At 43.3% G+C, this 14936-nt stretch overlaps 1 protein-coding gene across 5 annotated transcripts in view; it reads right to left on the reverse strand.

Annotated features, from left to right (window-relative positions):
- Positions 1-14936, reverse strand: part of HEPH (hephaestin) — a 114641-nt gene that overhangs the window by 51753 nt on the left and 47952 nt on the right. For all 5 annotated transcript variants that reach the window (XR_014027596.1, XM_081336708.1, XM_081336706.1 and 2 more), the window contains 4 exons: positions 7295-7426; positions 4681-4892; positions 1919-2072; positions 554-766 (listed from right to left, as the gene is read on the reverse strand). Coding sequence is in view for 4 of the 5 variants with exons in the window: in XM_081336708.1 (XP_081192834.1) it covers positions 554-766; positions 1919-2072; positions 4681-4892; positions 7295-7426 (711 nt within the window). In the remaining variant the exon portion in view is untranslated. The remainder of the gene's footprint in view (positions 1-553; positions 767-1918; positions 2073-4680; positions 4893-7294; positions 7427-14936) is intronic.

A 14936-nucleotide genomic window follows, 5' to 3' on the forward strand; every position in this document is an offset into this window, starting at 1 on the left:
AAAAATTGCTTAAACTTTTCCAGGGATTGGGGACGGGGGGCAGAAGCATTTTGATAACTTCTCAGATACCAGTTGTTGCCATGCTTGGAGAGCTCTCAAGAAGGGTTTGCTTGTTCTGAATTTACTGAGAGCAAATAGTAGTTAAGCTGTTGGATCATGACTCCAAAAACTTCAGTAAAAGTCTTCCCCCAAAGCACACTTGGTAGACATGGGCATTTGATTAGCTCAACCAACAACACCGCCTCCTCCTCCCCCTTGTATGTTTCCTTGAGTTCCTAAGGAGACAGGTACACCATCTCTCAATAGGTAAATAAAATAGTATCCATGTGTTTGTCAATTGACCACATTGCTCTACAGGTGTTAAGCTGTTTGCCTTCATCTTAAACTCAGTACGGAAAGGAGCTGAGATCAGATGTGGCAAATTCTAGAGCCTCTGGAAAGCCTAGCCTGTCTGGCCAAATGTGAGGGACAATATGGGGAGCTGTGCTTCCACACAATGTGAAGGGCCAAGTTTCTCAGTCCAGAGAGAGGGAAGAGAGGGTTAGGTCTTTACCTTGGTTATCAGGCTGCATGAGGGCTGTGGCGAAGGTGTGAGGAAAAAGACTGGTTGTATCTCGCCTCATCCCATTCATCAAGATGGTATTTCCTTGGAAAACAACCCCATGAATGTCAGTTTCACTGCCCAGGCCCAACAGGTGCCAGGAAATGGTCTCTCCCTTGCACATATCCAGGAAAGGCAAATTTCCGAAGAGGAATCCATTGATGGCTTCAATGCAAAAGGAAACGGAGAAATCAGCAGTGGGCTCCGTTTTTCAGGGGAGATTTCATCCAGTGACAATATGGGAATGCTCAAACTGAGTAGAAAGCAGGATTCAAAATCCAAAAATCAAAAACTGTGAAAAAGTGGGAGGGGAGACAATTACCAAACGCCTGGGCTGTGGCACTCACAAGGGTTGCCTCAAAGGTGTTTTTTTCAAACAGTAACTGGGCTGTTTTTTCCTTGGGAAGAAAAAGAAGACATTTCGCTTCTCATCCAAGAAGCTTCATCGGTTCTGGCAGGATGGTGGGGGCAATAGAAGGCAAACAGCTGTGGGGCTGTATGCCTGCTTCCCTCCTTCCTGCCTTTTTCCAAGGGCTTTGCCTGCTTACCAATCCCTGCCTCTTTGCTTTGCAGATGTTTGCCCATGGATGCCTCCATGGCCTTCCCTCCCTCCCACACCATTTGATACTGATGCAGACTTTTCTGTTTTCCTTTTTCCCTTTATTGCTGATGCTGCAATAATCAAAGCAGTAGTTCTCCCTACATCCTCTCCAAGTCCATGGTAACTTGCTGGAAGCAAGGAAGAATAAATTGTTCAGCTTCCCAGAAGTAAAACAGCAGAACTTCTACGTGGCAACTTAAATATGTTAAAAAAATAAGGAAGATGCCGTTGGCATGGGGTGGTATACTTTGCCCAGTCTGGGCAGAACTGAAATGATGCCCACTGGGAGACAGAGCAATGAGGTTCTACAGAAGATGGAGAAATGCCAATGAAAATATTTCACTAACTTTATGGGCCATTGCTGGATCAAAAATGGCAAGTGCTGACCAGTCAAAAACATAGGAGATCAGCAGCTCAAGGTAAAATGATTGTCCAGTAGTCACAGAGTTGAGGTTGCTGCTGGCCTGGAACACAGAACTGGAGAACATCTGAAGGGATCCAAGACTCCTAAATCAAAGCAGAACTCCCCCTTTGTTCTACAGAACTGTTCAAGCAATGAAAAGTAATATATATCTGGATTTCATTGCTGTAAGATGAAAACTTAAGCATTAATTGAGAAACTGGAAAGTGGAAAAAACAGGATTCCTAAATATTGGGATCTCCATATGCTGGATTTTAATTCCTATAATTTTCAGCCAGGATGGTGATCGACATACCATGCATTCTATTGGACTCTTTGAAGATGTGATCCTCAAATAGTTCTTCTTTTCCCCATGTGTATTTCAGATACTTCCGATTTGTGTTCAGATACCAGCTTAGGTTTTCATTAAACACACCAAACAAAAGGTAAAACTCTTTATCAATGCCTTTCTAGGAAACAACACAGAGGACATCAGGTTTTGGAATACTTAGAATCTGATTTGATAACCAAGGAGATAGTCTACATCGCTATTTCAACTAGCTCAGCAGAGAGAGGGAGGGAGAGAAGACAATAATTTCTTTTGTAGCTTAGAGTTATGAAGAGGTGAGAGACAGCAAAACATGTAAGAATAAAAAGTGAGAAACTATTAAAACAACAGGACAATTTCTATGGGACAAGCTGTGAGGCAGAGTCCTGTTAAATTATATGGTGAGTACAGAAAAGCAGTAAAAAACTTAACGATTTATTATTGTTTTCATTTAATTTTGTTTTGTTGAAGGACCTATCTAAAATGGTATAGAGTATAGGGTATAGGGTTGGACTAGATGACCTCCAAGGTCCCTTCCAACAACAACTTCTTCTTCTTCTTCTTCTTCTTCTTCTTCTTCTTCTTCTTCTTCTTCTTCTTCTTCTTCTTCTTCTTCTTCTTCTTCTTCTTCTTCTTCTTCTTCTTCTTATTATTATTATTATTATTATTATTATTATTCCAAACTGTGCTTTGTAAGAACTGTATGAAAAAGCAGTGGGGTGCAAGCTTTGGGACATTTTTCCTGCCCCTCTTCATTGGCTCAAATAAAGCCTCCTACTCTGGTCTGTGTTATTGGTTTTGCATACTGGGTTCACAGACAAAAAGGTGGAAAAAATCAGGGACTATAAAATTTATATAAAATATTTATTTTTTATTTTATTTTAATCCCATTTATATCCCGCCCTTCTCCGAAGACTCAGGGCGGCTTACAAGCTTAGCAGTAGCCTTCATTCTATGTATATGCCTGCTTATTAGGGCTTTCACACATACCCCAAGCGGCATTATTACAAAGTCAGCTTAATTGCCCCCAACAATCTGGGTCCTCATTTTACCTACCTCGGAAGGATGGAAGGCTGAGTCAACCTTGAGCCTGGTGGGATGCGAACCTGCACTGATTGCAGGCAGCTGGTGTTACTTAAGGAGGCATTAGCCCACTGCTCCACCAAGGCTCTTGTATAAAATAATATAAAATATAAAATTGTGTCACAAAGCTAAAATGGGGATCTTTGTATAAAGGATGGGACTGCAGCTACAGATACATGCTGTAAGCCACAATGTGTGTGTGTGAGTGTTGCTTTGGCCTATCACCTGTGGTAAATATAGAAAATCTGTGTTGGTAACTTTAGCATATTGTGAAGTCTCGAAATTGGCTCAGACCTCTGACCTCCTTTACCTAACAGTGGTCCCAGGAAAGCCTCTGAAAAGCCACCAACAGGGCAACATGGAGCAATGGCACTCCTCACTTAAAGACCAGTCAATGATCCACTCCTCAAAAGGTCCTTACAATCAGGTTCCAGTTTTGTCGGCCACCAATCCCTCCATGGTCACATTTTGGGCAAATGGCTTGCATCTATAGCTATTTACCATAGTATCAGGATCATGTGATAGCAATTTTCAGAATTTTTTTGCATTTCTTGTATTTACTTCCAGTTTCTGGCAAAAAAATGCCCATTGGATAAAATGGATTCATTTAATAACTGCTGTGTTCACTTAAAGACCACAGCAAAAAAGTGAGGTCATATGGTGACCCGCTTAATAACTGCCATGACTCACAGACCTAATTCTGGGCTTAATTATGGTCATTGAGCACTGCCTTTAGTTGACTTCCTTCTGGATACCGACATTTAATTATTTAATTATAAAGCTCTGCAAAGGCAGAATTAATTATTCTATCTTGTTATTAAACTGACCTAAGACCCCACCACTTAAATAACTTAGAATATTAATTTATTGCACATGTGTGTGCGTATCAGCAATTTTTATTATGCACCAACAGACAGATCTAGATTTATAAAGCAAAGCTGTTGTTTTTGCATTAGGATGAAGGTTTACAGCAACTAGAAAGAAGGTAGAAAACATATTATTCAGTTATTATCCACAAATAGGTTTGTTTACAGCAGGGGTGTCAAACTCAATTTCATTGAGGGCCGCATCAGCATTGCGGTTGCCCTCAGGGGGCCGGGTGGGTGTGGCCTGAGTGGGCATGGCCTACTGTGTGGGCGTGGCTAGAGTGTGTATGGCCTACTGGGTGGGCGTGGCCAGCTCTACATCGTTCGCATCAAGGGTGCCTATGGGGGCCTGGGCAGGAGTGGGACAGATCTGAGGGTCTCTGGCAGAAGGAGGGTCTCTGGGCCAGGGCCAAGGCAGTGGGGGCCGTTCCCTCCCTGTTTCCAGGATAGCTTTGCGGGCCACATGAAACCACTTCGCGGGCCGGATCTGGCCCCCGGGCCTTGTGTTTGACATGTCTGGTTTACAGCATGCTTCTTTTAGCTACTGACTAATAATATTTGTAGATGACTCATATAAGTTGTGATTCAACACATCTGGCAAACAGATGTAGCTAGGGAAGATGGGTCTGCCCCGAAAGCAAATCTGGCCCTGAGGCCTCCCCAGCCCTGACAATGCATGCCCGTGCTGAACTGGGCCTCTTGCATCCAAAACAGATGCTCTGCCTTTCATTTACAACTCTTCCCTCACAGGTTGCATGATTTCTCCACTTCAGATAGGCATGATCAAACAAGACAAAGTACCTGCTTGTTTCTCTCATTGAGCGTGCCAGGCCTACAGATGAGTAAGGGCCCCACTAAACCAGAGTTTGTGTCTCTTGTGGGATCCACTGCAGAAGAATACATCCAGGTCAGGCAAGGAGGATCTGAGGCTGTGGGGCCAACATCTGGTGGTAGCACCCAGATATATGTGAAGTTGCCAAATGGCTTGATGGACACTCCATTTTTGAGTAGGCCTTTAAAATGAAGGAGGGAAAACCCAGTTATTTGTACATTTTCAGTCATTAGTCCATCAAATCATCTCATAGAATGCACTGTGAGAACAGATGTTCCTGGCTGTTTCCAACTACGGGCATATCACCCTGTACAAAATGGCTATCATGGAGAGGGAGTACCCGGATATGTCTGCCAAGACAATAATCACTAATCATTGCAATATCCATTTACTGGAAGGCAAGGGTTGTTGTTGTTAGCTGCAAAGTCGTGTCCGACCCATCACAACCCTATGGACAACGTGTCTCCAGGCCTTCCTGTCCTCTACCATCTGCTGGAGTCCATTTAAGCTCATGCCTACTGCTTCAGTGACTCCATCCAGCCACCTCATTCTCTGTCGTCCCCTTCTTCTCTTGCCCTCAATCTTTCCCAGCATTAGGCTCTTCTCCAGTGACTCCTTCCTTCTCATTAGGTGGCCAAAGTATTTGAGTTTTAGCTTCAGGATCTGGCCGTCTAAAGAGCAGTCAGGGTTGATCTCCTCTAGGACTGACCGGTTTGATCGTCTTGCAGTCCAAGGGACTCGCAGGAGTCTTCTTCAGCAACAGAGTTTAAAGGCCTCAATTCTTTGGCGCTCAGCCTTTTTTATGGTCCAACCTTCACTGCCATACATTGCAACTGGGAAGACCATAGCCTTGACTATACACACTTTTGTTGACAGGGTGATGTCTCTGCTTTTTAGTGTGCTGTCTAGATTTGCCATGGCTTTCCTCCCCAGGAGCAAGCGTCTTTTAATTGCTTGGCTACAGTCCCCATCTGCAGTGATCTTGGAGCCCAGGAAAATAAAATCTGTCACTACCTCCATTTCTTCCCCATCTATTTGCCAGGAATTGAGAGGGCCGGATGCCATGATCTTGGTTTTCTTAATGTTAAGTTTCAACCCAACTTTTGCACTCTCCTTCTTCACCCGCAACACGAGGCTCTTTAGTTCTTCTTCACTTTCTGCCATTAGAGTGGTATCATCTGCATATCTTAGGTTGTTGATATTTCTTCCAGCAATCTTAATTCCAACTTTTGATTCATCTAGCCCTGCCTTTCTCATGATGTGCTCTGCATATAAGTTAAATAGGCAGGGTGACAGTATACAGCCTTGCCGGACTCCTTTCCCAATTTTGAACCAATCAGTGGTTCCGTGTCCAGTTCTCACTGTTGCTTCTTGGCCCACATATAGGTTTCTCAAGAGACAAATAAGATGGTCTGGTACGCCCATCTCTTTAAGAACTTGCCACAGTTTGTTATGATCCACACAATCAAAGGCTTTAGCATAGTCAATGAAGCAAAAGTAGATGTTTTTCTGGAACTCTCTAGCTTTCTCCATGATCCAGCGTATGTTGGCAATTTGATCTCTAGTTCCTCTGCCTCTTCGAAATCCTGCCTGTACTTCTGGTAGTTCTCGATCCACATACTGCTGGAGTCTAGCTTGTAGGATTTTAAGCATAACGTTACTAGCATGTGAAATGAGTGCAATGGTGCGATAGTTTGAACATTCTTTGGCACTGCCTTTCTTTGGAATTGGAATGTAAACTGATCTTTTCCAATCCTGTGGCCACTGTTGAGTTTTCCAAATTTGCTGGCAAATTGAGTGTAGCACTTTTACTGCATCATCTTTTAAGATTTTGAATAGCTCAGCTGGAATACTGTCACCTCCACTAGCTTTGTTGTTGCTCAGGTTTTCTAAGGCCCACTTCACTTCACATTCTAGGATGTCTGGCTTGAGGTCAGTGACCACCTCATTGTGATTATCAGGGACATTAAGCTCATTCTTGTATAGTTCTTCTGTGTAATTTTGCCACCTCTTCTTAATCTCTTCTGCCTCTGTTAGGTCCCTGCCATTTTGGTCCTTTTGCATTAAACTTTCCCTTCATCTCACCAATTTTCTTGAAAAGATCTCTGGTCCTCCCTATTCTATCTAAGGCAAGGTTTATGTTAGCTTAATTTCCAATTTATCCTTTCTTGGGGGGAAGCGAAGGTAGACGCATTTTCAAAGGAAGTGTTGGGTTGCGACCGCCAGTCATTGTTATGTTCAGAAGTTCTCAGAAGGGCTAATGAAATAAGGCAGATTAAGAATGCAAAAAAAAAAGCTTTTAAAGCAGGAAGGAGCAGAAGTTTTCCAAAACTTGGCTTCCTTCACCTCCCATAATCCATAGCCATCATGAAGGTTGGAGAAGACTCTTGTAAGGTTGCCAGTGTTCCAAATGAAGGCTTCCTATAAAACTGCTTCTCTATAACTGGAAACAGCTTCTGTTTCTAAACCCTAAAACATAATTTGCCTGACCTGTTTACTGAGTGAAAGGATCACACCTGTTATATATGTGTTTCATTCTGGAACAGATTAAAAACTGAGCACAAAGAGGTTAGAAGAACAAACCATCCTGGTATGGGGCTTCTTCCCACAGCTTTCTGGAAAAGCCGCCATGGGGCTGGATGCTGAAAGGCCACGAGGCTTTGTTGGCAAAGGTCACCTGAATGGTGTCGCCTACTTCGGCTTTTATCACTGGACCTGCAGGGGAAAAGAGACGAGAAGCTGGATGAGCCACAACCACAATGGAACCAGCTTCAGAGAATCTAGATAAATCTGGGTAGCAAAGAGAAACATCTTGCCCCCTGAGTGCCAGGGCCCCCAGAGTCACCCCAAAGCTTTTCGTGGGGCTCCCAAAACACGCTAACATTGCCTTCAAATTGTCATGTTCAATGTGATAAAAAGGGGGAAACAGAAAGGATTAGAGGCATCTTAATTTATTTTAATGCACAGGTGTCCAACCAGCAGCCCAGGGGCTGCACGTGGCCCTGGACAGCTAGCAATGTGGCCTCACAAGATTATAAAAAATATTAAAAAATAAAGGACATTTGTGATTTTTATATATATATTAACTATATTATATATTTTATATGTGGCTCAGGACAATTCCTCTTCACTCAACATGGCCCAGAGCAAGAGAAAAGGTTGGACAATGTTTTAATGGATGTAATTTGATAGAGATAATTTGAAATTATTTTATTTACTTTTTTGTCCTAACCTGATCAGCTTTTTTGAGTGAAATCCCCAGCTTATCTTTCAAATATCAAGTGAAATTCAGAGACTTCCCACCTCCCCAAATTATTCATCTGACCCCCAAAAATCTAAAAAATAATTCTGCATCTGCTTTGGTGGATCCAAAAAAGCTTATGTTATGGTAACATTCATTTCAAGTTTTAAGTTTACAGAGCTCTAGCTGGCTGGTTTTTGTTTTCAATAAAAACAGTTCAATCAAAAGTCATCAGCTGAGGTCCAGAAACCACCAAAATAACACACTAGCAATAAACACAAAATATTAGATGTTATTTAAAACATTAATTAAAGAGGAAATTCAGAATGAAAGCCCCTATCTTACAAGGCTTAATAATATCTTTCGAAACAGAAATGTTGAGTTAGAGAAATTAGGCACGAACAAGGACATTCGGTGGGCTGGAATTCTTCCCAAATTGCAGGAACATGGGCAAGATGGTGGCCTGGTGGAACTTTGACTGCACCATCTTGGCTGCCATCTTAACATATTGACCACAACTGCCAACACTGCTGCAGAATCATGCCAGCACCTCCTGAATCTGTTGCAAAAACTTTTCCCAGGATTGGAACACCTACTTCCTTTCTTGGCTGTGATCTCCCACTTCCTTGGATTTAAGAGAAAAACTGCCTGGAACTATCACCCTCCTCTCAAACACATGCAAAGTGAGTGTCAGACCTACCCCAGTCAGCCCCCTTCAAGAAAGCAAGACTCTCGAATCCATTAAGTTGAATCAAAAGAACTTTTACTGAGTAACAGGATGCACTAAAGTCAGGGGAATCTGAAAGTCCCACACAAAACACAAAGTGATTATTTTGCTTTCTCAGTTTCAGCCCCCACTGACCAATGGCAGCCAATGTGATGCTAAGATGTTTTGAGAATGCTGAGGTGCTAGGCAGATAACAGTTAACACTCAGAGGCCGATGGCCTTGGAACCAGGCTGGAACCAGATGGAAGGAGCCTGTTCTGTCTCCCCAGACAGTCCCCCTCCCTAATTACCAAGCGAACAGCAGAAGCAAAAAATCCCAAACATGCCATCCCCCCATCCCCTCTCAGCATGATGGCAGGACACCAGAGTACGAATGGTGGACCTGACATGCTGCCCCCCTGTAAGAGACGTTAGTTCTGTAGAACAAAACACAATACACAAAAAGAGAAAAGAGGGTTAAGATTCATAGCTTATTTAGGTTTATCAGGATATTATGAAACCATTTAAATAGCCTAGCAGCCTTAACATGGTGTTGATCAACCCATTCATTGTGGGATTCAGGAAAATCCTTCCACGCAACCAAATATAGATGTCTGCATGAATCTAAAATGACCTCAAAGTGTTGTTCCCCTTCTATCATTAAAGGCTCGTGATTCCTTGCCAGCCAGTGGATCTGGCAGCTGAGTCTGAGGACTCAGATGAGGAGGAAAGGCCTGGAGTGATATTAGAGTCAGAGGAAGGCTCTGAGGAGCTCCAAGACTTACGATTGGATGAAAAGCCTGGCCCCTCTACTTGCGCTCAGGCTGAGACATGGCTGGGTTGGGAGCCTGAGTTGGACATTGATGAGGAACAGTTGTGACAAATCCTGGATGTATGAATGCGCAGACAGGAGAAGTGAGTGGGACAGAGGAATGTAATCGGGCAGCTCCAAAGATAACTTCAGGAGGACAAAATATGAACGCTCTCTGCTGAACATTGACGGCTCCTTTGTGGAGATCGTAAGGAGCACCAAATTTCTTAGTGTTCACTTGGCGGAGAATCTCACTTGGTCCCTCAACACCTGTTCCATAACAAGGAAGGCCCACCAGCGTCTTTACTTTCTGAGGAAACTGAGGAAGTCACATCCTGAGCAGTTGCATTACTGCCTGGTTTGGAAACTGCACCGTTTCGGATCGCAAAACCCTACAGCGAATAGTGAAGATGGCAGAGAAGATCATCGGGGTTGCTCTTCCCTCTGTCATGGATATTTACATTACACGTTGCATCCGTAAAGCCAGAAACATTGTGGCTGATTACACACACCACTCATACACACTCTTCACTCTTTTGCCATCTGGAAAGAGGTACAGGAGCATTTGGGGTCAGACATCCAGATTGTGTAACAGTTTCTTCCTATAAGTCATTAGAATTCTTAACATGAAGAAACTGGAACTATAAATACTTGTATTTGTAGTTTTTTAAGTTTTTAGTTTAGAGTTATGTGTAGTTTGTATTCTGTTCTTCTTTTGATTTGTGTCGTCTGATGTAGCACCTTGGTCCTGGGGAAACGTTGTTTCATTTCACTGTGTACTGTACTGTATATTGTTGAAATGACAATAAAGTCTACTACTACTAAGGCATTAGGAAGCCATGCCTTGGCTGAATTATAAAAGGGGGAGGCTTGGGAGGTGCTTGTTGTGAAAGGCAACCGTTTGTGTTGAGGATTGAGTTTCTGTGGACTGTGTTTGTTTGCCTTGGACACTGACTCAGGTCTATGATAAAAGATAAAAGAGATTGGTTTTTCTTGCGGTTCCTGTTTCTTGGAAGAGGGTTTCTCCTTGTGAGTACAACAAGGACCCATTGCGACCCCATGGACAATGTTCCTTCAGGCCTTCCTGTCCTCTACCATCTTCTGAAGTCCATTTAAGCTCACACCTACTGCTTCAGTGACTCCATCCAGCCACTTCAGTCTCTGTCGTCCCCTTTTTCTCTTTGATCTCCTCTAGGGCTGACCGATTTGATCACCTTGCAGTCCAAGGGACTCGTAGGACTCTTCTCCAGCACCATAGTTCAAAGGCTTCAATTCTTTGGTACTCAGCCTTTCTTATGGTCCAACTTTCACAGCCATACATTGTAATTGGGAAGACCATAGCCTTGACTATACGCACTTTTGTTGGCAGAGTGATGTCTCTGCTTTTTAGTGTGCTGTCTAGATTTGCCATGGCTTTCCTCCCCAGGAGCAAGCGTCTTTTAATTTTTTGGCTGCAGTCCCCATCTGCGGTGATCTTGGAGCCCAGGAAAATAAAATCTGTCACTACCTCCATTTCTTCCCCATCTATTTGCCAGGAATTGAGAGGGCCGGATGCCATGATCTTGGTTTTCTTAATGTTAAGTTTCAATCCAACTTTTGCATTCTCCTTCTTCATCCGCAACAAAAGGCTCTTTAGTTCCTCTTCACTTTCTGCCATTAGAGTGGTATCATCTGCATATCTTAGGTTGTTGATATTTCTCCTGGCAATCTTAATTCCAACTTTTGATTCATCTAGCCCTGCCTTTCTCATGATGTGTTCTGCATATAAGTTAAATAGGCAGGGTGACAGTATACAGCCTTGCCAGACTCCTTTCCCAATTTTGAACCAATCTGTGATTCTGTGTCGAGTTCTCACTGTTGCTTCTTGACCCACATATATGTTTCTCAAGAGACAAATGAGATGGTCTGGTACTCCTATCACTTTAAGAACTTGCCACAGTTTGTTGTGATCCACACAATCAAAGGCTTTAGCATAGTCAATGAAGCAGAAGTAGATGTTTTTCTGGAACTCTCTAGCTTTCTCCATGATCCAGCGTACGTTGGCAATTTGATCTCTAGTTCCTCTGCCTCTTCGAAATCCTGCCTGTACTTCTGGTAGTTCTCGATCCACATACTGCTGGAGTCTAGCTTGTAGGATTTTAAGCATAACTTTACTAGCATGTGAAATGAGTGCAATGGTGCGATAGTTTGAACATTCTTTGGCATTGCCTTTCTTTGGAATTGGAATGTAAACAGATCTTTTCCAATCCTGTGGCCACTGTTGAGTTTTCCAAATTTGCTGGCAAATTGAGTGTAGCACTTTTACTTCATCGTCTTTTAAGATTTTGAATAGCTCAGCTGGAATACTGTCACCTCCATTGGTTTTGTTGTCGTTCAGCCAGTGACCACCTAATTGTGGTTATTAGGGATGTTAAGCTCGTTCTTGTATAGTTCTTCTGTGTGATTTTGCCACCTCTTCTTAATCTCTTCTGCCTCTGTTAGGTCCCTCCGTAACTGGGTTAATAATGTGTTTGATGGGGAAGGGACCCACATATTTGGGTCCTAACTTTTTCAATGGTTGCAAAGATTGCAGGTATTGGGTGGATAGATAAACACAGCCATCCACATTAAAGATTTTAGGTCCCCTGCACTCTTCATCAGCTTGCTTTTTATAAGCTTCCCTAGGATCTGCAAGGGACTTCCTCACAACTGGCCAAGTATTCCATAATTGGGAGACCCATTCTTTTAAAGAAGGCACAGGGGAAGGTCATTCAAAGGCAGCTTGGGCATGGGAGTAAAGTCTTGTTCCATAACCATTTTAAAGGGGTAAACCCTGTACTACTGTGTACCAAATTATTATATGCTACTTCCGCAAATGATAAAAAGTCTGTCCAGTTGTCCTGTTGATAATGAATGTAGCACCTGAGTACAGTTCCAATACTGAGTTCTGTGTTCACACACCCCATTAGTTTGGTGATGGTGACTGGAGTCAAGCCCCTGATCAGTCCTAAGAAGATTTAGGAACGCTTGCCAGTGCTTAGAAGTGAATTACACCCTTCTATTGGAGATTATGTGTTGTGGGGCTTCGTGTAGTTGGTAGACATGTTGCACAAAAAGCTTGGCTAGCACACGTGCTGAGGTTTTTTTTTGGCATGGGACAAAGTGCACCTGCTTGGAAAACAAATCAGTTATAACCCATATAACTGAGATTTCTGGGAGTTCTACTATGAAATCCATGGAAATTTCTCTCCATGCGGCCATTCACTCAGCCACCAGTTGGAGGAGCCCTGGGGTTTTTCCTAGCCACTGCTTGGCAGAGGCACAAATTGGGCAACTTGCCACATAGCTTTCAATGTCATTCTTTAAGGACAGCTACCAAAACTGCCTTTTAATTAAATGTAAAGTTTTTACAAAACCAAAATGCCCAGCAGTTTTGGAATCATGGCTTTTACCCAGGACCAGTAACCTCTGGCTTTTTGGTGCATACAATTTAGCCCTCACCCAGGCTAGACCGTCCCATATGGAGCATTCATTTTTGTGATTTTGAAACCACTTGTCTTCCTGTAATGAGGCTTTAACAGCTGCTGTGACATTGTTGTCGATCTGAGGCTTCTCTCTCCCTTGCGCTCTGGCCAGCTGCTGTGATGGGATTAACAGTTTGACCACGTCTGATTTGGTACAATTATACTGAGGCTTTCATGATAGGGCATCAGCCAGAAAATTCTTTCCTCTGGGAGGTAGTGCAAAGTAAAGTTAAATGATTGAAGTACTGTGCTCATTGGACTTACTTGGGTGACAGCCTCTGCAGGGTTTTCAAAGCCTCTAGGTTTTTGTGGTTGGTCTGCACTTCAAAAGGCACCTTGCTCCCTTCAAGGAAGTACCTTCATGTTAAGAGTGCCCAGTGCATGGTGTATGCCTCCTTTTCCCAGACCGCCATCTCTGTTCAGTCTCAGACAGTTTTCTAGAAGTGTTGGCACAGGGTTGTGGATTCCCTTGTTTGTTTTGTTGTAAGAGTATGACTCTACAGCCACATCCTTAGTGTCTGCCTGAATGATAAATGGGGTGTTTGGATCTGGCTATCTGAGGACAGGTTTGGCTGCAAATAAGCATTTAAGTTTCTCGAACACTGCTTGACACTCCATAGTCCATTTAAAGGTTGGCTAGCTTTGTCTTCTCTTTTTGTCTTTAAAAGGTTATTGATGGGGAGTACAATCTGGGCAAAAGATGGGATAAATTGGCGATAAAAATTGGCAAAGCCCAGGAAGCTTTGCAATTGCTTTCTGTTGTGGGGTGGAGCCCAGTCCAATACCACCTGGACCTTTTGGGGGTCTATCTCGACTCCTTTGTGTGATATGCAGTAGCCTACCTTACTTTACTCTGGTGGAAGTTGCACTTGGAGAGCTTGTCATATAACTTAGCAGCTTTTAGTTTCTTGAGTACCGCTCTCACCAATTTCACATACTCAGCTTTTGTCTCAGTGTAGATCAATATGTCATCTAAGTACAACAGCACCCCTTTTTATAAGTGCTCATGCAGCACCTCATTAATTAGCTGCATGAAGATGGCTGGAGGATCCTGGAGGCCAAAAGGGAGGACATTAAACTGGAAACAGACTAGTGGACTATTAAAAATGGCTTTCCATTCATCCCCCTCTTTGATCCTCACATGATAGTAAGCCTCCCGTAGGTCCAACTTAGTGAAAATCTTGTCCTTTGCTAAGTGCATTAGCTTTGTTCTTCATTAGGGGAAATGGGTAAACGTTCTTCAGCACACTCAATTTAACCCTCTATAGTCCACCAAAAATAAAATGGGGGTGGCCTGCTGAGGTCACACCAGCTGAATAAATCTATGGGTGAGTTTTTTACCAATGAAGGAACGCAATTCCTCTAATTCCCTTGGGGTCATCAAGTAGAGTTTTGCCTTAGGTAGTCTAGCCCCAGGTAAAATTTTTATAGCACAGTCTGTTGGTTGACAAGGGGTGAGCTCATCCGACCCCTTTTCCCTGAACACCTCCCTCAAGTCTTAGTATTCTTTAGGGATAGAGCCAAGGTCTCTTTCCTGCTCTTGCGCTGCGGCCCCTGCCCCACGCTTGCTGGAACAGCTTCCTGAACTTGCTCCAGGCCACATGCTGGGCAGGCTCATTGGATTTTCAGCAGGTCCTTCCTTCAATTTACATACAGGTTTTATTTCTTGAGTCAGGCCAACCTCAGCACCAAGGGAAGCTCTATTCCAGGAACCACTGGAATAGAGTGGTTCCTGGAATAGAGCTTAGAATCTTGGTATTGACCTCCCATCTGCATTTCTACAGGCTCAGTGACAAATGTTGCTGGGATGCCCCCTTCTACAGATCCATCTAGCTGGAACCTTCAGCTCTTTTAATTGTATCTCCAATCTTTCTACTAGGGCAGGGGTAACCAGGCATCTTGTGCAAACTTGACTCCAGGAGGGCTAGTAGGTCCCCTTCCCTAACAGCAGAAATGAAAAATCC

The sequence above is a fragment of the Vipera berus genome (genome assembly GCF_964194415.1).
Source record: "Vipera berus genome assembly, chromosome: 11".
Classification (NCBI taxonomy): domain Eukaryota; kingdom Metazoa; phylum Chordata; class Lepidosauria; order Squamata; family Viperidae; genus Vipera; species Vipera berus.